The 27,731-nt window shown below is 37.7% G+C and overlaps 2 protein-coding genes across 6 annotated transcripts in view; one reads left to right on the forward strand and one right to left on the reverse strand.

Moving 5' to 3' along the window:
- Lar (tyrosine-protein phosphatase Lar) overlaps positions 1–25,840 on the forward strand; it is a 102,319-nt gene extending 76,479 nt beyond the window's left edge. For all 5 annotated transcript variants that reach the window (XM_070104636.1, XM_070104639.1, XM_070104637.1 and 2 more), the window contains 13 exons: positions 589–865; positions 1,911–2,111; positions 6,444–6,668; positions 8,490–8,644; positions 11,840–11,963; positions 13,750–13,911; positions 15,704–15,882; positions 16,546–16,672; positions 17,678–17,788; positions 18,382–18,450; positions 20,290–20,390; positions 20,808–20,943; positions 22,751–25,840. In XM_070104636.1, coding sequence (XP_069960737.1) covers positions 589–865; positions 1,911–2,111; positions 6,444–6,668; positions 8,490–8,644; positions 11,840–11,963; positions 13,750–13,911; positions 15,704–15,882; positions 16,546–16,672; positions 17,678–17,788; positions 18,382–18,450; positions 20,290–20,390; positions 20,808–20,943; positions 22,751–22,819 — 1,936 coding nt within the window. In that variant the 3' untranslated portion in view covers positions 22,820–25,840. The remainder of the gene's footprint in view (positions 1–588; positions 866–1,910; positions 2,112–6,443; positions 6,669–8,489; positions 8,645–11,839; positions 11,964–13,749; positions 13,912–15,703; positions 15,883–16,545; positions 16,673–17,677; positions 17,789–18,381; positions 18,451–20,289; positions 20,391–20,807; positions 20,944–22,750) is intronic.
- Positions 1–27,731, reverse strand: part of LOC138855409 (tyrosine-protein phosphatase Lar-like) — a 1,956,413-nt gene that overhangs the window by 196,072 nt on the left and 1,732,610 nt on the right. The gene's annotated exons all lie outside the window — the stretch shown is intronic.

Genomic DNA, 27,731 nt, shown 5'->3' on the forward strand with positions numbered 1-27,731 from the left:
AATGTGATGTTTTATTGTGGCAACGTTTCACTCTCCAGAGCTTTGTCAAACTCTTACGGCTTGTCAAAGCTTCTAGAGAGCAAAACGTTGCCAAAATATAATGTTACATTACATTTGTGTCCATTTGATTATAATACTATAGACAATAGAAGTATACAGGAAGGCCCCGCATATACAGCACCTCTTTTCAGTGTTCCATGTTTTCGTTGTGTTTCAATTGAGGCATTGTTCCACCTGCTAGTGACAATCGTCAGAGGGTGGAACATAATGAACAATGGCTCATTTTAAAGCTAATGAAAATGTGGAACATCGAAAAGAGGTTGCTGTACAAGCATGGCCGTCCTGTATATAATTTTGAGATGATCAGTCCTTCAGACCCAAAACTAATACTGCTACTTAGTGATCATCATGTCAGTATGGCACACTGTCACTAATATTGTTAGAAATTATTAATGTGGGTTTAGAGTAGAAATATATGTTGTTAGGAATTAATAATTTAGGTTTAAAGTTGAAATCCTACGTGGGTAATCATAAAAAAAAATTTGAGCTTTGTCCATTAATTATTTCTTTTGAAAATCAATTCTTCAGGCGGCGACGACAACCGAAGTCACCAGACCAAGCCCAGGTAACAAAGCCATTAATGGCAGACCTTGGTGGTAGTCATGGTGGCGGAGGTATCGGAGGTGGAGTTGGCGGAGGCGTTGGGATCATTCCAGCTGCTCCCTCAGATCCTGTCGAGATGCGCCGACTCAATTTCCAGACCCCTGCCATGATCTCTCATCCTCCTATACCCATCTCTCAGCTAGCTGATCACATAGAGAGACTGAAAGCCAATGACAATCAGAAGTTTTCGCAGGAATATGAGGTACTGTATTGTGTCAGACATACACACCTGAACTTACACAAAAAAACCCACATTTACGAGAGCAATTATAGGATGTTTCAGCCTGTCTTGGACCGTTGTTATTAATAATAATAATATTTTATTTTGATATGGTACATGTTTATAGAAAGGAATATAATAGTTCGGTATATGTGTAAAAAGCCCCTTTATATGCAGAGCATTTCTGGTAAACTTAAATTAACTTACGATTAATAAGGCAATAACAGTACGTATGGTTATTAGACGAGTTACAATGAATACAAGAAAATTGAGTACAGTGGCCCCCCACTTTATGATCAGCTCCCAATGCGACTAATTATGTAAGTGCGTTTGTACGTGTATGTTTGGGGGTCTGCAATGGACTAATCTAATTCACAATATTCATTATGGGAACAAATTCGTTCAGTACTGGTACCTGAACATACTTCTGGAATGAAATAATATCGTAAACCGGGGGTCCACTGTATTTAATAAGTCTTGTAGAGAAGACGTACAATTGTGATTATTAACTTTAGTTCTTTATTTAGATTTTCTGACAGTGGTCCAAGACAGACTGAAGTGCGGTCGAAGGGTTCTTCTTCATAAATTCTCATTGAAATTTTCCAGCTGTGGTATTGTGATTTTTATGTTATTTTCCACCTTAACTTTGTGGTGCACCATTTATCTAAGCTTTCTCTAAAATAACTAGAATGTAAATTTACACAACGAAGACTGTGTTATCTCTAATTATTAAGTTTTCTCTGAAAATGTAAATTTACATCAGGAAGACTGTACCTCACTGATTTATGTACTGAAATTTCTTTTTATGAAGACAAAAAAGTTGCAAAAGAAACTTATATTGGCACAACATTTTATTCTGTGTAGAGTTTTATTATAACTCTATAAAGCCATAAATTTTCAAAAAACACTATTTTTTCCAAAAATTTGTGCACATAGAGCAGTAAAATATTTTTAATTTTCAAGTCTTTTTAGTTAATCGTGGCATTGAGCAGGAAAAACAAAAATTTAATGATTGTTTTAATTTCAGTCGATTGAACCTGGCCAACAATTTACTTGGGACAACAGTAATTTGGAAATCAATAAACCTAAGAATCGTTACGCTAATGTCATTGCCTACGACCATTCAAGAGTGGTCCTTAAGACATTAGAGGGCGTTTCTGGTAGTGATTACATCAATGCTAATTTCTGCGATGGATATCGTAAGCAAAATGCTTATATTGCCACTCAGGTAAGTGTCTTGGTTTCATGTTGATATAGATGCTATACCATATATATACAGGCGCTCCTCACCTTGTGATAGTTTGACTTATAATTTTTCGACTTTACAATGGTGCAAAGCAGTTACTTTGGAGCAAAGCAGTTACTTTGGAGCAAAGCAGGTACTTTGGAGCAAAGCAGTTACTTTGGAGCAAAGCAGTTACTTTGGAGCAAAGCAATTACTTTGGAGCAAAGCAGTTACTTTGGAGCAAAGCAATTACTTTGGAGCAAAGCAATTACTTTGGAGCAAAGCAATTACTTTGGAGCAAAGCAATTACTTTGGAGCAAAGCAGTTACTTTGGAGCAAAGCAGTTACTTTGGAGCAAAGCAATTACTTTGGAGCAAAGCAGTTACTTTGGAGCAAAGCAGTTACTTTGGAGCAAAGCAATTACTTTGGAGCAAAGCAATTACTTTGGAGCAAAGCAATTACTTTGGAGCAAAGCAATTACTTTGGAGCAAAGCAATTACTTTGGAGCAAAGCAGTTACTTTGGAGCAAAGCAGGTACTTTGGAGCAAAGCAGGTACTTTGGAGCAAAGCAGTTACTTTGGAGCAAAGCAATTACTTTGGAGCAAAGCAATTACTTTGGAGCAAAGCAGTTACTTTGGAGCAAAGCAGGTACTTTGGAGCAAAGCAATTACTTTGGAGCAAAGCAGTTACTTTGGAGCAAAGCAGGTACTTTGGAGCAAAGCAGGTACTTTGGAGCAAAGCAGTTACTTTGGAGCAAAGCAATTACTTTGGAGCAAAAAATTACTTTGCAGCATCTACAAAGTAATTTCTTTGCTCCAAAGTATGTAGATAAAACTTGAGATGAATACCCATCATGAAGGAAACAAGTCCCAAACTTGTATTCATTTACTTTTCAATGCTGGTATTTAGTTAATTACAGTAATTATTTGTTTATTTATTCGGTGACAGGAGTTGTTTATATACTTATTAATTTAGCACATCATATTCATATTCGACTTACGATATTTTTGACTTAGGACGGATTTGTCGGAACTTAACCCCATCGTAAGTTGAGGAGCTCCTGTATTTAAAAAGCAGAAAGATTGAAGAGTAATTACCGATTTGATGATTGAGACATTTGTGCAACACTTGGGTAAAGATACCCAAGTGGGAATGTTTGACTAACAAGTGGCCTCTTCAGTCCAGTGCAGAGACGTATGGTGGAGGATGAGGAGTAGTTCGAGGTAATTAGTCCCTCGTCCCTCAGTCTTGAGGGACTGATTACCTTATACTCCTTATCCTTTACCCTTCATGTCTGTACCAGACTGAGGAAGCCACTTGTTGGTGAAACATTTCCACAATAAAGATAGCCAAGTGTTTTAAATATAACTTGTCAGTTTTCCAAACCATTTGTCAACAATTAATGATTTGCAGCTATGTGAGTATGGTATCCTGTCCTTAGTAATTTTTTCATCATGTTACCTATTAGCTATTTGTTAGTATAATTGTTCTCACTAGTTGTTATAGTGTAGTTTTGTTCTCTGTTAATACTGAAATATCAGGGGGATACCTGTTCTAAATGTTCTTTCTGTTCTTCATATTTAGTTGCTTGTACATCATCATTTGTATGTCACACTTCGTTTCCTTTCTGTTTCTGTGCTGTTTTAGCTTGTTTCTGTACTCTATTTTAGTTCCTTTCAGTTTCTGTACTCTATTTTAGTTCCTTTCAGTTTCTGTACTCTGTTTTAGTTCCTTTCTGTTTCTGTACTCTGTTTTAGTTTGTGAGAAGTGAGCTTCAGCTTCTGGTCCCCTGTAAGGATGTTCCTTGATACTGGTGAGAGACTCTTACCTTTGAAGAGTTTCAAGAGTTTATCTACTCTCTGAGCTCGGCCATGGGCCAGGCTAGTGGAATTGGATTTGTGCTCCAATTCCCAGAATTAAGCATGAATGCCTTCCATCAATCCCCCACCCCCTACCCCAGGTGCTGTTTAATCTCTATGGGTTTAGCGCTCCCCCATGATGATGATAATTCAGCTCTTGGTTCCACTTGTAAACTTTCAATCAGCTGATGATTGATCCCTGTCATACTTAGTGTTCAACCTTTGGGTGGTGTTTGTTCCACTTTATTATAACTTATCTCGGTCCTTAAGAAATGTTTCCTAAAAGGAAAACACTGAACGGTTGGGGCTTGAACCTATGACAAGTGAGTTGTAAATCTCCAGGGGTTCAAATCACATCCATTCTGTGTTTTGTTTGCAATTGTGTTATTTTGATTTCTTGAGTCAAACTATTTCCTAGTGTCCATGTGGCTCATTTGAGTGTGTAGTTTGTGTCACCGGTAGTGAGTTTATCCTTGTCTATGCACTAAACTATTTTGTGATCATATTTTCTCTAACACTACACAAACATCCCACACATAGGAGAATGAAGCTTACGATGACATTTCGATCTGACTTGGACCATTGACTAGTCACGGTGTGAGTAATCAATGGACCAAGTTGGACTGAAATGTCGTAAGTTTCTCTTCCCTATGTGTGGGTTGTTTGTGCATTGTTCCAGTCATTGTATTGTTCCTAACATCTCTTCTTGTTCTTGTTGCATCACTGGCATGGGCAGATCTACTATGAAGCCAATGATGCTTAAGCTTCAGGGCCCCTAATCCTTGAGGGGCCCCAGAAGTGACTGTAGTCCACATTGCTTAAAAATTTTGGGTCTGCTGTATGAGAAGAGGCTCCCCCATAACAGTTCAAGCTTCAGGGGCCCCAAAAAATATAGGTTTGCCACTGATTGCTAGTGAGGGGCTTATTGTGTCAGGAGTGCTGGGGACCAGACCAGTGGTATTTAATTTACAAGTCCATAACTCTACCATCTTGATGACTCTGGATAAGTCAGTTCAATTCCCAGCTTTCCTAACAATTTGTTACTCTCACCATATAGACAGCTCTCTTATAAGGCCCCATTATATAGTGCAAGTTTTTGTAAATGGGACTGAATAGCAAGGTGGCCAAGTGGTTTATGCACTGGCCTGGAGTTTCAGGACTCATTTGCCTTGGGTTCAAACTTCACTCGTTCAGTGGTTTGGGACTGAATAGCATGTGGCAAGTTCAATTTTGGATAGACTTTTAAACTGCATTTGCCAAAAATTGCACTGGATAGAATAGTTTTATGTGAGAGCTTACTGGTAAAATGCTCATTTCTTAAATTGTATTTTTATTTTTTTTATTATCACACCGGCCGATTCCCACCAAGGCAGGGTGGCCCGAAAAAGAAAAACTTTCACCATCATTCACTCCATCACTGTCTTGCCAGAAGGGTGCTTTACACTACAGTTTTTAAACTGCAACATTAACACCCCTCCTTCAGAGTGCAGGCACTGTACTTCCCCTCTCCAGGACTCAAGTCCGGCCTGCCGGTTTCCCTGAATCCCTTCATAAATGTTACTTTGCTCACACTCCAACAGCACGTCAAGTATTAAAAACCATTTGTCTCCATTCACTCCTATCAAACACGCTCACGCATGCCTGCTGGAAGTCCAAGCCCCTCGCACACAAAACCTCCTTTACCCCCTCCCTCCAACCCTTCCTAGGCCGACCCCTACCCCGCCTTCCTTCCACTACAGACTGATACACTCTTGAAGTCATTCTGTTTCGCTCCATTCTCTCTACATGTCCGAACCACCTCAACAACCCTTCCTCAGCCCTCTGGACAACAGTTTTGGTAATCCCGCACCTCCTCCTAACTTCCAAACTACGAATTCTCTGCATTATATTCACACCACACATTGCCCTCAGACATGACATCTCCACTGCCTCCAGCCTTCTCCTCGCTGCAACATTCATCACCCACGCTTCACACCCATATAAGAGCGTTGGTAAAACTATACTCTCATACATTCCCCTCTTTGCCTCCAAGGACAAAGTTCTTTGTCTCCACAGACTCCTAAGTGCACCACTCACTCTTTTTCCCTCATCAATTCTATGATTCACCTCATCTTTCATAGACCCATCCGCTGACACGTCCACTCCCAAATATCTGAATACGTTCACCTCCTCCATACTCTCTCCCTCCAATCTGATATTCAATCTTTCATCACCTAATCTTTTTGTTATCCTCATAACCTTACTCTTTCCTGTATTCACCTTTAATTTTCTTCTTTTGCACACCCTACCATGTGTGTTTCTTAAAACAAAAACCATGGAACAGGGGATGTTTGAACTTGCCATGAGTTCATATGTCACCCATCCCGTGGTTTGTTTCCAATTGTGTTATTATGATTTTGTGATTATACCATGACTGTCTACCATACAGACTTCGTTGGGACTATATTCGATGCATTATCTTTCATGTTTTTTTCAGGGTCCTCTTCCTGAGACATTTGGAGACCTGTGGCGTATGCTGTGGGAGCAGCAATCTTGCACCATTGTGATGATGACTAAGCTAGAGGAGCGTACAAGGATCAAGTGTGACCAGTACTGGCCTGCCAGGGTGTCTGCCATGGAGACGTATGGAATCATGCATGTTACCCTCACTGACGTGCAGGAACTTGCCACGTACACTGTCAGGACCTTCCAGCTGCAGCGGGTAAAGCAAAATATTCCTATGGGTGTCTTAATATTGTTCTTGTTTTATATACCATAGCCATAATTCTGTTGTTTTGTATTCCATAGTCGTAATCCTGTTGTCCTTTACAGCATAGTCTTAATCTTGTCCTTTATACTATAGTGTTAATCTTGAGGAAGAAGATGCATGTGCAACAGTTGGGTATCTCTATTCTTGAAATGTTTCACCTGCATAGCAGCCTTCATCAGTCAAATACAAAGGAGAATGTGTTGTAGGCAGCAGTAATGGTAATCCGTCCCTCTCCTCTGGATCTGACTGATAATGCTTACTGTATAGGCAAAACTTTTGAAGAATATAAAACCAAACTCTGGCACATGTGTCTTTATCCTCAACTTGTTGGTGTTTTATACTATTTTCAACAGTCTGAATCTTGTATTGTCTGAATATTACTGGAGTCAGTTCCATGAGTCACTGCCTCTGTGACTTGGTCCCAGACCAGGCTTCCTGGTTGATGGCCTGATCACTAAGGTTGTTGGTGCTAGCTGCACACTGTTTAACATAGGTATAACAGCTTGGCTAATCAAGAGCTAACTTGAGAAATCTGTCAAATTCCTTCTTGAAGACAGCTAGGGGGTGTGTTGGTAATTCCCTTTCTTTGAAGGAAAGATGCTGAAAAGTCATGGTCCCTTTACATTTTTTAACACTGGCCATCTCCCACCAGGGCAGGGTGACCTAACAAGAAAAACAAAAGTTTTTCTTTTTAAATTTAGTCAGGAGAAGGGGTCATTAGCACCTTGCTTCTGGCATTTTAGTCGCCTGTTACGGAGGAAGAACTCTTCTCCGTTTTCCCATGAAGACTTCTCAGTTAATGATTTCTAGTGTACTCATTGCATCCCTACTTTTCATTTGGTGAATTCTCAATCTTCTGATGGGCTTCTTGTATTTTTAGAATAATTTGGGAGCATAACTAAATTTTTACAAGCAGTAAAGGCTCTCCATACATTCTGATCTCCAATTTCAGCAGCTTTCATTGAGACTGTTAGTGTACAACAATATTCCATCCTGGAGAAAACAAATGACTTAAAATGGACCATCATAGACTTGGCATCTCTTTTGAAGGTTTTTGTTATCCAGCCCATCATTTTCCTTGTGATAGTGACACTTGTGATTCCTGAATGTGAGATCTTGTGACATGATCACACTCGGCTGTTTATTCTAGGACCCCAATGGAAATAAGACAGGCAGTCCTTTGATGACGCACTGCCTTTCTTGGGTTATCCGGGGTTAAAAATCCGAATAAAATCTTTTCTTATCTCTTCTTATTCCATTCACTTGAGCGATTTGAATTTGTTTTATAAATTTTATTACATTTGAATGATCAGGTTTTTTATGATCATAATAATGGCAGATTCTGGATTTATTGGACTTTATCTATTAAATCCAAAAGCAGTGATGACAGACAATTCTGGTTTTAACAATCATTGTCCATTGTTTGTGGCCACAGATTTTTGTTAGTAAATCCAAAATCCATTTAATTGGGGATATGTTAAATTAAGAACCCTCATATTTAGTGTAATATCTTTAATTTAGTTTATTAACTCTTAAACATAGATCTACGTTCACATGCGTAGTGTTCCAAAAGTAGATCTACTTTTTTTACTATTTTCAGATATAACAAAACAAATGTAGATCAAAGTTTTTTTAATACTCTTTCAAATGTAAAAAAAAAAAAAATTAGGCTTTTTTACATACTTTCAAATGTTGAAAAAACGTAGATCTACTTTTGGACAGTTTAAGGGTTAATATTAAATTTAGTGAACTGAACTTTAAATGTATTTTCAGTCTGGTAGTTTGGATCGCCGTGAGATTCGACAGTTCCAGTTTACTGCCTGGCCTGACCACGGAGTTCCTGACCATCCCTCTCCATTCCTCATGTTCCTCCGACGTGTCCGCCACGTCAACCCTGCAGAGTCGGGCCCAATCATTGTCCATTGCAGGTACCGTGTGCACAGCAGATATTTTTTGTAACGTGAATTTTTGTTAATAGTTCTTGCAGGTTATAAATAACTGTATTGGAATTTGTGTTTCAGAGGAGGAGAGGGAATTTGGGTTCAAAATTCATATTTTTATATCTTGTACACAGGTGATGTAAATTAAAGAATAAAAAAGGCACAATACCATGACTGGAAGAGTACACAAATAATCTGCACAGAGGAAAAAGAAAATTATGATGCTGTTTTGGTCCAAGTTGGACCATTAACCCTTAAACTGTCCAAGCGTAGATCTACGTTGACGTGCATAGTGCTTCAAACGTAGCTCTACGTAGCGCTCCGAATGTAAGCCTACGTTTTTTTTTTTTACATGCTTTCAAATGGAGAAAATAAAGGTCGGAGTGCTACGCACGTGAACGTAGATCTACGTTTGGACAATTTAAGGGTTAACTAGTGACACATCTCCATGGGGAAGTGGAACAGAATTCTTCCTCTGTAAGCCATGCGTGTCGTAAGAGGCGACTAAAATGCCGGGAGCAAGGGTCTAGTAACCCCTTCTCCTGTATATATTACTAAATATAAAAGGAGAAACTTTATTTTTTTCTTTTGGGCCACCGTATCTCGGTGGGATATGGCTGGTATGTTGAAAGAAAGAAAGAAAACTAGTCACACAATATGACTAGTTAATGGTCCAAGTTTCTTTCTTCTGTGTGCGGATTATTCGTATATAATGTAGTTTCCGTGTAATAAAATAATATTAGTCACAGAAAGCCACTAGTATGCAGTGCATTTTGGGTAAACTTATCCTAATGCTTAAGACTACATACTTAAGAACTAGACAGAGTACATGTACTCCTCACTTAACGACCACTCAGATTTTCTACCAGCTCTCCGACCAGTGTACTGTATGTGTATATTACTTTTTCATTTTTTAAATGCATTCAGGGAAACTGGCAGGCTGGACTTGAGTCCTGGAGATGGGAAGTACAGTGTCTGCACTCTGAAGGAGGGGTGTTAATGTTGCAGTTTAAAAACTGTGGTGTAAAGCACACCTCTGGCAAGACAGTGATGGAGTGAATGATGTGAAAGTTTTTCTCTTTTGGGCCACCCTGCCTTGGTGGGAAGCAGCCTATGTGTTAATAATAAAAAAAAGTTCTTTTTTTATTTTTTAACACATCGGCCGCTTCCCACCAAAGCAGGGTGGCCCAAAAACGAAAAAGTTCTATCATCATTCACTCCAACACTGTCTTGCCAGAGGCATGCTTACACTACAGTTATAAAACTACAGCATTAACACCCCTCCTTCAGAGTGCCGGCACTGTACTGTACTTTCCATCTCCAGGAATCAAGTTCGGTCTGCCAGTTTCCCTGAATCCCTTCATAAATATTACCTTGCTTACACTCCAACAGCACATCAAATCTTAAAAAACATTTGTTCCTATCTAACATGCTTACGCACACTTGCTGGAAGTCCAAGCCCCTCGCACACAAAACCTCCTTTACTCCCTTCCTCCTTCAGCTTAGTTTCGCTTAGGGCTAGAACATCCAACTTGTTTTAATCATTTCTTTTTTATCATCCACGTACATTCAAACATCCAAATTTTATAAAAAATGTTATAAATGGTCCAGAGGTGACATTAAAACAATATCTAAAAGATGGTTGACACGAACCCACTACCAGTACAGTTTGCTTGAAATATCAGTGTAAGGGGCGGCTCCTCACTTAACGACCTACTCTTAGGAATGTCAGTAGGTCGTTAAATGAGGAGTACCTGTATTAGTAGGATTTTCTAAATGTACTTCTAGTAAAATACCAGTGAAAAATTCACAGTACAGGAAAACTTGAGTACTTTGGTGTTTGTACACTCAATGTCATCAGAGTGACTGTGTCTTACTATACAGTGGTCTGTGTTGTCGATGTTGGGTGTATAAGGGCCACTGTGAGCATACACCGTCCATAATGGTGGTGAAGCAGCAGCTGAGGCGGTGGTGTTTTCTGTAGCCCTATATAACTCCAACAACATTGGAGGAGTTAGCAGAATCACTGAAGAAGACACTCTCTACCACCTTCTACCATTATTACAACTGCTACCACCACCTTCTACCATTATTACAACTGCTACCACCACCTTCTACCATTATTACAATGGTACCACCTTCTACCACTATTACAACTGCTACCACCCTCTTCGTATTTTTCTACAAACTTGTTCTTAAATTATATGTGCTTCTCACATTCTTTACCAAAGGACTGGCACTAGGAGCTTTCTTTGGAGCCATGGTGACTTATTTAGCAGTTGGAAACACTAAAACGAATGGAATATTATGAAATGTATTATATGAACTCGTGGGATCATCCTCACTCACTGATAAACAATGGCACACTGGCTGGGAATGGAGTGTGAGGTGGCTCGGGGCTGTGTGTACACGTCCCAGACGAACGACTATTCACGAGCCAATGTTTTGACGAAAATAACCTTACGATTTTCGAAAATTACGACTATTGAGCCTTACAATTATCGAGGGACCACTGTATATGTATTGTTTCACTGGCATTGTATATGTCAGGTACTTCATAAAAATGCCACATCAATATGATCTAATTATGTTTTTGAGTACTGATTGATTCAGGAAGCCATAATAAGACAATTGCAAACAAACCAGGGAACACGCTAGTGGTCACAGTGATGACCCATGGTAACCTCCCTATGATGTATAAATATACTTAGTTGGATTAATCTTATTGTAGCCAGCTGGTCCAGTGGTTTACGCACTGAAAATTGTTCCTTAGGCTTTATTTATTAGCATTAATGCTTAAAACTCACAAAGAGAAATATACATGGCTATTTTATTAATAAAGGGAAACTTGCAGTTTCCGGATGGAAACTCAGAGATGTATATAAAATTAGTTTTTCTTGTGTGCAAGTTTTCTTAAAGTAATTAAGAGTAAATAAATTAACCCTTAAACTGTCCAAATGTAGATCTACATTCACGTGCGTAGCGTTCCGAACGTAGATGTAATTTTTTTTTTTACATGCTTTCGAATGGCGAAAATTAAGGTCAGGGCGCTACGCACGTGAACGTTGATCTACGTTTGGACAGTTTAAGGGTTAAGAAAACAAAGCATGGAAGAAAATGAAAAATGAAGGAACTTTGAGTTATTGGGTTGGGCTTAAAATTCTAAATGTTTGTATTTTACAGTGCCGGTGTGGGTAGAACAGGAGCCTTCATTGTCATTGATGCCATGTTGGAGAGAATCAAGCACGAACATACTGTCGACATATACGGACACGTCACCTGTCTGCGAGCCCAAAGGAATTACATGGTGGGATCCCACGTACAGCAGTACCCTGCTACGAGATATTACTTTAACCCTTAAACTGTCCAAACGTAGATCTATGTTCATGTGTGTAGCGCTCAAAACGTAGTCCTACGTTATTTTTTATATACTTTCAAATGGAGAAAATAAAGGTCCGAGCGCTATGCACGTGAACGTAGATCTGCGTTTGGACAGTTTAAGGGTTAATTAGTATTGAACTCTGAGTTAGGAGTTAAGCACAATAAACTCTCTTGTAAAAATCATACAGTGCAATTTTGTGTAAATGTGAATACAAATTGTAACGTTGTATAGTATGAATGTGTTTCTGCATATAGATGAGGTTAATAAGATAGTCTAAGGTACTGTATATGAATTAGAAATATTTGAAAGTTTTCTAAAACTTTAGCTATTAGTAGATTGTCATGATGGTAGTTGTTAGTGAATTATCTTACATTACCTGACCTCACTTTAATGTTGGTTGATGGCTCACCTCATATACACTTTGTGACGCCTCAGCCTGAACCTTACCAAGCACCTGACTTCCTTGGTTCTCATCACTGTGTATATGTTGAGACAAAGATCCCTATCCATGGAATATACCAGAGTATAGCTGTACCAACACTGTTATATGGGTGTGAAACATGGGGCTTAAATGTCACATTAAGGAAATTGGAGGCAGTAGAGAAATCATGTTTGAAGGCAATGTGTGGTGTGAATATTGTGCTGAGAATTTGGAGTGTGGAGTTACCAAAAGGAGGGGTTCTTGAGGTGGTTTGGGCAGCTAGAGAAGAATAGGATAAGTATATTTGTGGTAGAGGGAAAGAGGGGGTAGGGATCGTTAGTAGGGAGGTTTCGAGTGCTAGGGCCTTGGACATCAAGCAGGCTTGCATGAGTGTGTTCGAAGTAATTGGAGGGAAGGGCCTTTTTTTTTTTTTTTTTTAATGATTTGATATTCTGTTGGAGTGTGAGCATGGTAATATTTGTGAATGGATTCAGGGAAACAGGTTAACTAGACTCGTGTCCTAAAGATGGGAAGTACAGTGCCCGCACTCTGGAGGAGGAGAGGAGATGTTTCAATTGAGAGGTTCATGTGAGTTGTGATGTCAGCACAGATGTTTCAATTGAGAGGTTCATGTGAGTTGTGATGTCAGCACAGATGTTTCAATTGAGAGGTTCATGTGAGTTGTGATGTCAGCACAGATGTTTCAATTGAGAGGTTCATGTGAGTTGTGATGTCAGCACAGATGTTTCAATTGAGAGGTTCATGTGAGTTGTGATGTCAGCACAGATGTTTCAATTGAGAGGTTCATGTGAGTTGTGATGTCAGCACAGATGTTTCAATTGAGAGGTTCATGTGAGTTGTGATGTCAGCACAGATGTTTCAATTGAGAGGTTCATGTGAGTTGTGATGTCAGCACAGATGTTTCAATTGAGAGGTTCATGTGAGTTGTGATGTCAGCACAGATGTTTCAATTGAGAGGTTCATGTGAGTTGTGATGTCAGCACAGATGTTTCAATTGAGAGGTTCATGTGAGTTGTGATGTCAGCACACCTCTGGCAAGAGAGCGATAAGTGACTGATTGCGAAGGTTTGTCTTCTCTTTCCAAACACTCACATTGATAGTGAGTGGCTATCCTGTTAAATAATAATTGTGATATTGTGGATGAAAAAGTCTCGCGTAGATGAAACATTGAAGATAGTAAAGATCTCCTTTTCCTGTATGTGTATTTTTACTACTTTTGGGCTCAGTCATACTTCAATTACTGGTACTTAACAATTCATCAATTTACAGGTTCAAACAGAAGACCAGTACATCTTTATCCATGATGCCTTGCTTGAAGCTGTTATGGCGGGTAACTCTGAGGTACCAGCACGTAATCTCCACTCCCACATTCAGGAGTTGATGGCTGTTGAACCAGGAGAGAATGTCACTGGCATGGAGCTGGAATTCAAGGTAATATCCTGTTGTTAACAGGGTACAGCATAAGCCATACACCATGAAGAGTAAACTGTAAATTGTTTAAAATGCTTTTCATGCAGTGATATTGATGTAACACCTATCATTTACATTTACGTACTAAGTTTTATTGTGACAAAAATCAGAGTGACACTGGATATTAGAAAGAAGAGCTAGAGCATACATGGAGGGAGTTCCAGGGGTCAGTGCCCCTGTGGGCTGGTCCATGACCAGGCCTTACGGTGGATCAGAACCTGATCAAGTAGGCTGTTACTGCTGGCTGCATGCAAACCGATATATGAACCACAGCTGAGATGGTTAGGTACCAAAAGTATAATTAAGAGGAGTTGTTGAAGTGGTTTGGACATTTAGAGAGGGTGGAGAAAATAAGATGAGAGGAAGGATGTATAAATGTGTGGTGGAGGGAAGAGGTCATCCCAAGAAAGGTTGGATGGAGCAGGTAAAGGAGGTTCTGAGTACTTGGAGCGAGTGGAGGCAAGTATTTTTTATGACTTGACGTGCTGTTGGTAACATGTATTAAGGGATTCAGAGAAAACTGGTCAACAGTTGTGGAGGTGGAAAGTACAGTGCCTGCACTCTGCAGGACGGGTGGAGTTATTGCAGTTCAGAGGGTCATTTAAACTGTCATGTCCACACACTTTTGACAAGACAGCTTTTAAATGAATAATGATAAATGAATTTCCTTCATTGAGGTCACCCCGCCTTGGTGGGAAATAACCGATATGGAAAAAGAATGGACCTGTTATAGCAAGTGTTGGAATAACCAGATATTTTAGATGTTGCAGTAACCCACAATTTTTGAAAGTTGGTGTCTGTATTTTTTATAATTTCTTTATATCAACAGTGATATATCAGTGAATGGATGGGGTTTGAAGCCATGGCAAGTGAGTTTTAAAAGTTGCAGGCCAGTGCGTTAACCACTGGGCCAGCTGGCAATAATAACCAAAGTCCTTGAGCTAGTAGTGGTTTTATATTCTGACAAGCATATTAACAAGACACTATTTGGAGTTTATGGCATTTTATTGAGAAGACGTTTTTCCCACTAAGTTTTTTTGGATGAAATGTCTTGTCATAAAAATGGCATGGACGGCATGTTGTTTTAATAACACGTTGATAATTTCTGTTTAGAAACATTAATATTGGTTGTCATGGAGGAGGGGAAGGTTGTCAACACATTATATTACCTGTGACTGGTTTTGAGTTTTTTTTAACCATCACAGCCAAGACTAATGCCAAATTTCATTTTTGAATTCATGACCAAGCAGGCTGTTACTGCCAGTAACCCACAAGCCTTGTCACAACTTGAATAATCTGGCTTTGAACTTAGCGTAGCATCATGACCTAGGGATGTTGTATAATTTAGAAGTACAGTGGACCCCCGGTTAACGATATTTTTTCACTCCAGAAGTATGTTCAGGTGCCAGTACTGACCGAATTTGTTCCCATAAGGAATATTGTGAAGTAGATTAGTCCATTTCAGACCCCCAAACATACACGTACAAACGCACTTACATAAATACACTTACATAATTGGTCGCATTCGGAGGTGATCGTTATGCGGGGGTCCACTGTAATTTGTTCAGAATCAAAAATTTATTTCTTTTCGAAGTATACAATGCGAAGTTCATATGTACTAAAATATTGTCAGAGACAAAGAAAGCCACTAACATGATGAGCATTTCAGGTTGTTCAATTTTTATTCTACCATTAAACCTGTAGTCCAGTCGAACAGTGTAATATATAAATTTTTTTTTTCCCCCCCTCATAGCGTTTGGCAAACATCAAAGCACAACCATCAAGGTTTGTCAGTGCTAATCTTCCAGTTAACAAGTTCAAGAACAGATTAGTGAATATATTGCCTTTCGAAGGCAGTCGTGTGTGCTTGCAACCTCTTCGTGGTACTGAAGGATCTGACTACATCAATGCCAGTTTTATTGATGGATACAGGTAATGTTTCATTTAATACTCTATTATTGTCAGTAATATAATTAATGAGTGGTATGGCTTTGCAGAAACCAGGAGTAAAGCTTAAATTTAAATTCCAAAATTTATTTCTTTACATGGTATACAATATTTAGCAAACTGTACATGAGCATTTCTGCCAGAAATGCTTGTGTATGTTTTTGGTTTTCTTGCCAGAAACGTGCTTGCGTATATTTGGTAGACTATTATTAACCCTTAAACTTTCCAAAATGTAGATCTACGTTTGCACGCGTAGCGCTCCGACTTTGATTTTCCCCTTAAGAAAGAATGTAGATTTACGTTTGGAGTGGTATGCAAGCGAACATAGATCTACATTTGGACAGTTTAAGGGTTAATGCTTACACACTAGACGTAGGTTTTGGGGAAGTGGATTATTTTCCATGATTATATCAATAACGAACAATTCTTTAGCCAGTGGACTTTCTTTGTTATTTCTGAATCAGTTGACAGTGGATTTTGTCTCATATTTCTGAAGTTTATTAAGTCAAGAGAGTGCTAGATATTTGATTTTGGGTCTTGACAGAAACAAGGACATTTAGATAGAACAACAATTTTTTTTATCTGAATATGAAAAAAAAATTCATCTTTGTCACCTGTCATCTTAAAATGATTTTATATAACACACAGGTACCGCTCTGCATACATTGCAACCCAGGGTCCACTTCAGGAAACCGTCGATGACTTTTGGCGAATGTTGTGGGAGCACAACTCTACCATTGTGGTCATGCTCACTAAACTCAAGGAAATGGGCAGGGTAAGATAGTCACTCTACTGTTATTATAATCTTCAATTTTTTTTTAATACATCAGCCATTTCCCACCAAGGCAGGGTGGCCCAAAAAAGAAAAACTTTTACCATCATTTACTCCATCACTGTCTTACCAGAGTTGCACTTACACAACCGCAACATTAACACCCCTCCTTCAGAGTGCAGGCACTGTACTTCCCATCTCCAGGACTCAAGTCTGCCTGCCGGTTTCCCTTCATAAATGCATTACCTTGGTCACGCTCCAAGTTCTAAAAAGCATTTGTCTCCATTCACTCGTATCTAACATTGAAGAGTAATCTGACTTGTTATGTTAACATGATTCTGGTAAGACAGTGATTGAAGGAATGATGATGAATGCATTTTTCTTTTCATCACCTTGACTTTGTTTATGATGGCTGTTGATGTAATGAAAAAAATTGTATAGAAAAGGTGCTAAGCTGGTAGTGGTTGTACAGAACCTGCGACAACAAGAAGTACTGTGGTTTGATCTGAGGAAGGGAAGGTCAGGTTCAATAATCCATCACTGGCATCAAAGAACCTTCTGCGAGGGTTTATATAACGTTCTAAAAATGGAAAGAGAATTGTTGCTGGGACAATATAGTGTTTATAAGTTGTACCACGTACTTGTATAAGTAAAAATTATTATTATACCCAAGTTTTTTCAGTTATACACATGAGAAAAGTCGCTTTAGCAAAATGATACATATGACCATGATTTTTTGACGATACGTATAACTGTTATATGATGGTACAAATGACTTGTCTGATGATACATAGCTGCAATATTATCTGATGGTGCATAATTTAATAATTATGTATCACCAGACAATATTTTAGTCATATGACGACTAATGATATATAATTTCTGTAATATGACTTGCCTAATGATACATAAGTACTGTAATACATGTATGACTGTTCTGATACACACCCGGACTATAATATGACTTGTCCGATGATATGGAAATTAATGTATACTCTGGTATTGCAGGAGAAGTGCTACCAGTACTGGCCCAACGAACGGTCACAGCGGTACCAGTTTTATGTGGTCGACCCTATAGCAGAGTACAATATGCCTCAATACATTCTCAGGGAGTTTAAGGTGATTAACCTTGTGTTTCTTGCCAGCATTCTCCGTCACTTTAGTCTAGTAGTTGCTAGTCTGTAATCGTCACTGTAGTCTCTAATAGTTCATATAGTTACGTAGATGCTAATCACTATAGTTCAACACTTGTTAGAATAATTATGGTCTTATGTGAGCTAATTTATATACATTGGTGTCAAAATTTTAAACATTTTGGAAATCAAATTGGATTTTTCTCAATTTTGTTTTTTTTAACAAATTTGAAATGGTAATTTGGAAAAATCCTTATTATTTAGAATGTTCAAATATAAATTTTCTGATTATTCACATCAAATGCAAATTAGAATTACTGAATTTATTAAAGTTTGGTATTTTCTCTTGGGGAAAATTAAGAATTTTGAAAAATATACAAATTTTGGATTACGTCGAAAGTTGTCATTTGAATATCCAAATTTAAGTGATTTTTTATTCATAATTTTTGCTGTTATTGTGAATGTAAAGAATTTTTAATATTTCCATTTTGATTGTTTTTTTTATGAAGTCAGAATATTATGTATATTGTAGTTTATACTGTGTAATTTTGTAATGCCCAATAATGTCTTAATACACAGATAACTGATGCCAGGGATGGTCAGTCTCGCACCATACGTCAGTTCCAATTTATCGAGTGGCCTGAACAGGTATGATTTAATAGGGTTCGTATGAACCTGTTCTGGGTATGATTTAATAGGGTTCGTATGAACCTGTTCTGGGTATGATTTAATAGGGTTTGTATGACCCTTTTCTGGGTATGATTTAATAGGGTTCGTATGAACCTGTTCTGTTTGAATTTTGATGTGTTTTTCTTGAGTTTCAATTTAGGTAATGTATTGGGAATGATTTAACAACCCAGTGGAGTTATTACATTAGGAGCCGAGTCATTTGTAGAATACAGTCACAGTACTATGACTGGAGAATACGCAAACAACCCGCACACAGAGAAAGAAACTTATGGTTTCTTCCATATGCGGGTTGTTTGTGTGTAGATATAAGGGGCTAGTAACCCCTTTTGTATAAATTACTAAGTTGAAAAATATAAATTTGTGTTTTTCTTTTTAGGTCACCTTGCCTTGGTGGGATGCGGCTGGTTTGTTGAAAAAAAAAAAAATAAGTGCTACATTGCCTTAGCATGTTATGAAAATATAAGGTCATATTGATTATTATAATTATGGGTAAGAGCTAAACCTGTAGGGGTTTTACAGCACTGGGGAATGGGAAGTAAACACATTTTTATCCAGAGAAGGGAAGTATAAGTTTTATTTTTCAATTGAAGAGCTCCTTATCTGTATGAAGATTTGAGACACTTATGCAACACATGGGAATGTTTATTGAAGAAACGTTTTGCCACACAGTGGCTTCATCAGTCCAATACAAAGTAGAAATGGGTAAGGAGAGGAGAAGTTTGAGGTAATTAGTCCCTCAGCCTGGAATTGATGTGTTCAGTCCATCAATCTTGTAGGAAGTACAGCATAGGGGCAGAGAAGTGGCTTATATACTGCCCTGAACACATCGATTCCAGGTTGAGGGACTGATTACCTCAAACTTCTCTTCTCCTTACCCATTTCTACTTTGTATTGGACTGATGAAGCCACTGTGTGGCGAAACGTTTCTTCAATGAAGATTCCCATGTGTTGCGTAAGTGTCTCAAATCTTCAACTTGTCGGTTTTCAAAACCATTCCTCACCTGTGTGAAGACAACTCTTCTGGTCCTTGGAAGGGAAGGTCATGTCTAGCATCGATTATTATTTTATTTGAACATAGTGGTTGTCTCCCACCGAGGCATTCCAACCTGAAAAAGAAGAAATACTTCTTTTTACATTAATGTATACAGAAGAAGGGGTTATTAGCATCTTGTTCCCAGCGTCCTAGTCGCCTCTTACGACACGCATGGGTTACGGACGAAGAATCCTTTTTTCACATTGATCTCTTTATATTATTTGTACCTCCTGTCACTTTATGAATTTTCTGGAAATCTTGAGGACCTCAATAGGATAAATGAGGATAGGTTTTTCTCCAGATAAAATAAAAGCAAGAGGGTATGGCTGAAAATGACTCTAGACATGCAGTTATGACGCAGAACAAAACAAGATTGGTAGGGAAGTGGCATAGTGGAAATAGACAACATAGAAGGTGGCCCGGTGGCTAAAGCTCCCGCTTCACACACGGAGGGCCCGGGTTCGATTCCCGGCGGGTGGAAACATTTCGACACGTTTCCTTACACCTGTTGTCCTGTTCACCTAGCAGCAAATAGGTACCTGGGTGTTAGTCGACTGGTGTGGGTTGCATCCTGGGGGACAAGATTAAGGACCCCAATGGAAATAAGTTAGACAGTCCTCGATGACGCACTGACTTTCTTGGGTTATCCTGGGTGGCTAACCCTCCGGGGTTAAACATCCGAACGAAATCTTATCTTATCTCTTAAGGATTTATTAATACAACAGTTTAATTACAGTATTGTTAATGGTTATACAACATTGCAGGGTGTTCCAAAATCTGGAGAAGGCTTCATTGATTTCATTGGTCAGGTGCACAAGACGAAAGAACAGTTTGGGCAAGATGGTCCCATTACTGTCCATTGCAGGTAAGATTTGTAATAGATTATTATGTTGATGAAGATGCCAAGTGATTTTCATTTTTTAGTGCATCGTGGATAGTAGTGCATATAAGAATGACTCCCCATCACCATAGCATTTTTTGGTTGTAAGAGTGCCAGTCCTTCTCTCTCTCTAGTGCAGTGATAGAGGGATGGACTGGCAGACTGTCGATTTGAAACTGTATAGCCTTAATACAAGAGAGTTGCATATTTTGATTAGTGGTACCTCGAATAGTTCCCAACTCAAACAGTTATGAAAGTGCATTTTTGGGGAGTCTGAAACGCACTTGTTTCTTTACCAAAGATTGAATCCTTGGATTATTTTTATAATTTCTTTATTCATATAAAAGTTATACTACAACACCTTAAGCGTGGAAAATTAATACACATTTTTTTTTGCCATAGTGCGGGTGTTGGTCGCACTGGGGTGTTCATTACCCTGAGTCAGGTTCTGGAGCGCATGCAGTACGAAGGTGTCGTTGACATGTTCCAGACTGTCCGTAATCTACGTACCCAGCGTCCTGCTATGGTGCAGACAGAGGTAAGAAATGCTGTATTTGTAATATACTGTTACTGCTCGTCATACATAGGTTTACATGTGGCCAGCAGTAACAGCCTGGTTGATCAGACCCTGAGTCTTGAAACCCTCTCCAGGCATACTGGTGATTTGAAACTGTAGAGGTTTAATAGAAAAAAGTTGCATAATTTGATTAGTGGTACTTTGAACAATTATATAAGTGCATTTTTGGGGGTCTGACACGGGCTAATCTAATTTACATTATTCCTCTTTGAAAAGAATTCGTTCGGTTACGACACTTGAGCAGCTTTCTGGAACGAATTAAGGCCGATATTTGGGGTACCAAGTTGTCTACATAACTAATTATACAATATATGTGTGTTCACACCATCAGTGTGCACTTGGAACGAATTTCTACTAGTGTTGATACAAATATCGCAAATGAGCAATAAAAGATGCAAAATAACCACGGGGTAAGTTGAATGATAGCTGTAGGCCTTTGATGTTTTAATCAGCACATAATCAGAAGCTTGCAGTACTGCAAGAAAATCCATTCAGATTAATGATTTTCTCTAGAAAGTAGTGAACCAAAGGCACAAGTTGAATTTAAAGGTTTATCATGTAATAATGAAGCTCTATACAGAGCCAGTCATTGTCCCAATAAAACCTCTCTTCTTTTTTGACACTACTACCACCACTGTATCAGTGTGTAGTGGAAGGAAGGCGGGGTTGGGGGTCGGCCTTGGAAAGGTTGGAGGGAGGGGGTAAAGGAGGTTTTGTGTGCGAGGGGCTTGGACTTTCAGCAGGCATGCGTGAGCGTGTTTGATAGGAGTGAATGGAGACAAATGGTTTTTAATACTTGACGTGCTGTTGGAGTGTGAGCAAAGTAACATTTGTGAAGGGGTTCAGGGAAACCGGCAGGCCGGACTTGAGTCCTGGAGATGGGAAGTAGAGTGCCTGCACTCTGAAGGAGGGGTGTTAATGTTGCAGTTTAAAAACTGTAGTGTAAAGCACCCTTTTGGCAAGACAGTGATGGAGTGAATGATGGTGAAAGTTTTTCTTTTTCGGGCCACCCTGTCTTGGTGGGAATCGGCCAGTGTGTTAATAATAATAAAAATAATACCACGATTGTGATATTTTTTTAATAGGTGCAGTGATAATAAAACAAAATTATAAATTGATATTGAATTTTTGAGCCCAAAAGGAAAAACGAAAATTTCTCCTTTTATATTTAGTAATATATACAGGAGAAGGGGTTACTAGCCCCTTGCTCCCGGCATTTTAGTCGCTTCTTACAACACGCATGACTTACGGTGGAAGAATTCTGTTCCACTACCCTATGGAGATAAGAGGAAATAAACAAGAACAAGTAAGAAAATCCAGAGAGGTGTGTGTGTATATATATATATATGTGTAGTGTGACCTAAGTTGAAGTAGCAAGACATACCTGAAATCTTGCATGTTTATGAGACTGAAAAAAAGGACACCAACAATCCTACCATCATGCAAAACAATTACAGGCTTTCATTTTACATTCACTTGGCAGGACGGTAGTATCTCCCTGGGTGGTTCCTGTCTACCAACCTCCTACCTTAGTGAAAGTTCATATTTGTGCAAAAAAAAAATATGATCTGATTAACTGAAGTGAGAAACACTTGGAAATTTATTCATTGGTGGAAGAAAAATACCTGTTGCAGCAGGCTCAGTGTACAGATCATGTTTGACTTGTGTTAAAATTTTATAATTAGTATTGCAATTTCACTGATATTTCCTATAAGAATGTTTTGTTTCACTTTAATACTCTGTCTAAGGATATGACTTTCCCTTTCAGGAGGAGTACAGGTTCTGTTACTTAGCAGCCCTGGAGTACCTGGACAGTTTTGATCACTTCGTGGACTGACTAACGAGGCCTGCTGGATCCCGCCCGCTGTCCATATGGACCTGAGAGACATGTTGGGCTAGCTCAGGTGCTGCGGGAAAGTGTTAAAAATACCCAGACAGTGGAGGTATACTATGATAGAAAGTAACGCTTGTCTACGTCTTAAGCAGGTGCTCGGAAGGTCAATCCACCTGATTGGTTGACATCGAGTGCAAGGCTCATGTTTCGAGAGAGTTATCAAGCCTTGAGTTAGCACTGCAGAGACTCCGTGGAAGGCTTACATTCAGCATGTGCAATAAATTGATATTTAAGAGTTGAAATCAAAAATATGTTGAAAACTGCACCTGTCAGCAAAGTAGTCTCGTGCAAGCTAAACGTGAAAGATGATAGAAAATACATGTCTGTGAATGCCACATAAGTAAGCTCTTTACAGTAATACTGTAAGCAAAACCAAGCTGCCTTCCATAAATATAACTATCCTACGTTACAAGAAAAATAGAAATGCTTTGTAACATAACATTTAGTAGAGTGGTTGAACACTGGCAAGTCAGTAACAATCTCACAGATGTTTAAGTTTGCCATGCAAGGATTGTGACCAAGAATGCAGCCATAATTGCCTTTTTACCTGGGGACGGATAATAATCTCTTGCGAGACCTCACCATTAGGAAAATAGCACAAAAATTTCTGGAATAGACAGTGGTGATAATATTAGTGATCTCAAAATTATTTCATGTGGTGCTATTGGGTGTGCTGACAACTCCCCCCTCAAATGTGCCAAGCTATGGGCATGCACATCAACTTGGTTTGTACTATGAAATGTATTCATGTTAGGGAATAATAGTCTTGATATACTTCTTGCTTGTTCAGTGACGAATTTGTGATCACCGGGTAACTGAACACAAGCCTATGATGCAGAAACTGGTAATGCTGTTTGTCGTCTTAAAGGAAAGTACGACTGTTATGTGCTCTCAAACTTCCTGCGGAAGATGCATAAATGGAACATCATAAGTGCTTTCACAAACTTTAGTTTTAAGTTAAAAGGATGTCTACACACAAAGTGCATATAGAATATATCCATGTATATAAGGATATCCCGTGAATTCTTTGACTCGTTACTGATCAGAGAAGTGAGAAAAAAATGCTTTTATAGTTTTTATTCTGCCATTCCATTCATGAATGTGAAGTTTTTATTCATTTAAGTATGAATCTCTGGTAATGCATGAATTTTGAGAGATGTATGCTCTTGAGTTATTAAAAGTGACTACTAAGGAAAAAATATTTTGCTGGTAATAGGACATTAAGAAGGTAATTTGTAATGCAATTAAACTTTTCTTAATGTGAGATTACTCTTGCCTTGTTACCATGGTGTAAAAGGTCACTTACTGGTCCAAGCTGATTAACCTGTTTATATTAAGTCGATCTGCGTTCAACCTAATTTTAGATATCTGCTGCACAAGTCTACATACTTTGCAATTTTGGTTAGTATTTATTTTTTAAGCATTTTATATAAAAATAGTGTCTAATTATTTAAAAAAAAAAAAAATGAATAATTTGACCTTCATATGTCACCATTCCCTTTAGTGTTCACTTGTACTATTCTGTACAAAATGTGTGAGAGTGAGTGAGCAGGTGGGCCAAGTTTGATACAGCAATACAAGATTAGAAGCATTTTTGCAACATGGTTCAAATCCATTAGCCAGGTTCCTATTTTCTTGGAGACCATTTATATCCAGCAAATTAAAAGAATATCTTAGATTTGACAGCACAAAAATATGATTAATTGGTAGCAAGCATGATCTTTGTAGTTAGAAATGTGACTAATCACGTTGGTGTGAAAGAGGTTGTGATGGATTAATTTTTTTTTAATTGATATGTTGGAATATTAAGTTTTATAAGAGTAGATGACATGTTTTTTCACACGACTAATTTCATCTTGTGGGGGGATAATTAGCGTATTTTTATTTGTTAAATGCATTGAGGCAAACCTTTCTGATGTACATCATAGATATAAGTTTGACGTGATTTATAAAATGCATATCAACATTATTGGGCGTTGCTTTGAATTGAATAATGACGTGCATTTAGGGATCTTTTTTTTAAGTTAATGATAAGTTCTTTAAGTATATAAGGTACTTTTGAGGAAAATGGAGGTGTTGTGTAGAGGTTCACTATAATGACCCTGTCTAGTTATGTTAGTTTATAGGATAATGAGAATTAGTCTTTTAAACATATCATTATTTGCCTTGAGATGCTGTGATTCCCTATAAATGGACCAGCATCATTCTGAAGACAGCAATACTGATCACTGCAGTGAGGTTATTAATCACATGCTATAAGACAACTAGGCAGTTAGTACAAGTTATTAAATTCACCTAATGTACTCTATTAACAACTAGCATTTTCCTCAATGACCTGACTGCTATAATAATGAAATATGTCAGATTTTAAAACAATTGGCAAAAAGTTATGTATAGATTATTCTCACTCAATTATAAAATTTTTATATACGTTTATTCTATATGTTCCAGACCTTACAAATGAGGCTATAAGATGGCATTTCCCACCATAAAATTGCATACTAGCCACAATGTTATTAATTTTACGATTTATTTTTTATTTGCTTAGAATCACTACCACCTCAGATCAACTGCCATTAAGCTATGGGGATATGCGGCAATTAACTCGGCTGACCACTTTGCTCTCTCCTGTCATGCACAGCTGCCTGGAGTATGAGGCTGCCTCTCCTACCATAAATTCTGAATGTCAATCGACTATCATTCTAAGGTATTGTTGATTTCACCGTATCTAAAAAAAAAAGATGATATCTATATTAGAAAAGAATCCTTGGAAAACAATTGTGATAATTTATTACTACTTGTGATGATAGTTAGATTGCACTTTTTTCATGATAGGTATGAGAGGCAGGATTTTTATCAAAATTCTTCTACCCATGCCAATATTATTTTGTTTTTACCTAGCTAGCAATATTTTGTAATTCACACATGTGATGTAACATATTGTAAGAATAAAATGGAAAGATTTACGATGTTTAATATCACCTTCAAGTTATTATAATAAAAAAATAAAGCATTAAACCAAAAGGGCTATACAGCGATCACCTTTAAAGATTGAAGTCACTTCTATCGACATATTCAATATATACAAATGATTCATAATATAAATATGAAATTGAATATACTTTTATGATTCCTAATATTATCAAGGTAATTAGAAATGAATGACAAGAGAGGTATATAGAAGGTTGATATTCTACCTTGTATTCAACTTATTATATCGAATATTTTTATGATGTGGGTATGTAGTGAATTATTATTATAATCAAAAAGAACCGGTAAGCCACAAAGATTATACAACACATTATATAGTGAAACAATTTTTAAATTTGAGTCTACAAGATTCCTTATAAATTATTATGATCAAACTTAGAAAGTTCTTGATTCAAAGTAAATAAATGTAGTATTAAAAGTAAATATCTTTCTAATTATTTATTTATTCATCCAATTGATTTTCAAAAGCCTGAGATGATTATAATTATAATCAAAAAGAAGCGCAAAAGATTGAAAAAGTTATATCAAACAAGTCTATGCTTGATGGAAAGGAAAATTATTATTATAATCAAAAAGCAAGGAAAGGGAAAGAAATTAAATTATTATGAATATCATTTTAATTTACAAATTACATTCATTAAATATATGAGAAAATATAGATCAGTGTTACAATAATGTTAAAAAAAAAAAAATGATTTCTGAAAAAAGCTTCGAGATCTCAAGTGAATACTAGAAAGGATTTCCCTTCTAGCATCCAGCCTGTTACTAGGTTTTCTTAATTAATCAATATCTTAATCAAATTATCCATTAGAATTATTAGTACTTCAGGATTACAACTGGTAGTCTACTAACTAGAGAAATAAAAATTTAATATACCTCTTGATTATTAATAAATTTATTAATCAATTCAAACAAATTAATAATTATTTCTCTCGTGTACATTAGTATTGTGCCAGGAGGCACATCTTTAAGTCTTAAGTACTGTCTGGTACATTAACAAGTAATAATATAATATACAAATAAATATGTGTATAAGTGCTCTAAGTAGTTCACAATGTCTCAAGACTCGACTAGACTTAAACAAGTGACTGACAAAGTCCTCAAATAAATTAACTTCTTAACCAACTGGCAATCAGAACAGTCTGTTTGAACAATATAACAAGCAACTGCGACACAATCAGGAACAAGGAGATAATATAAAGACAGCTAGTAGAGACCATCTGCAGATCCTCCACAAAACTCCCATACTACTGAATCTAAGTTCAGCATAAGAAAACCCCCAACTGTGATAATACACAGATACCAGTACAAATTAGGTCAGAAGCTACAGCTCAGCGTCTACGACGTACAACGTCGAAAATCACTATGTTCTGTGAACAGAGTTCCACAGAACCTACAATAATAATAATGAGAGTTAGGCACTTGTCAGGAATACGTCCAACCACCAAGTGAGTCTAGACCAGACTGAATACTTCACGCAAGGTGAGAACCCCCTCGATCACGTGATAGCTCAGTGGACAGTTGCTGCTCAGCAACACAGAAGCCGGCAGAGTAACAAGCGATAATTACAATAGACAATCAAGACTTGAACTATGAGCACATAATATATGAATGTTACATCCTACCTAACAATATAACTAAGTTAAATAATAATATAAAGCAATATATTTACGATTTAGCTATTATCACAAATATAAAATTATATGAAAAGGTTATATACATATACATTGTGACCCATTCAGGGGTTACAAGTCATTAGATGTACTGTAGGTCACTTTCCCGCACTTGTATTTCATTGGTAAAAACACTATTTATAATCTTCATGACGGTCAATCACAGGAAGCATACTATACGGTATTAAATG

The sequence above is a fragment of the Cherax quadricarinatus genome, chromosome 93, assembly GCF_038502225.1.
Source record: "Cherax quadricarinatus isolate ZL_2023a chromosome 93, ASM3850222v1, whole genome shotgun sequence".
NCBI lineage: Eukaryota > Metazoa > Arthropoda > Malacostraca > Decapoda > Parastacidae > Cherax > Cherax quadricarinatus.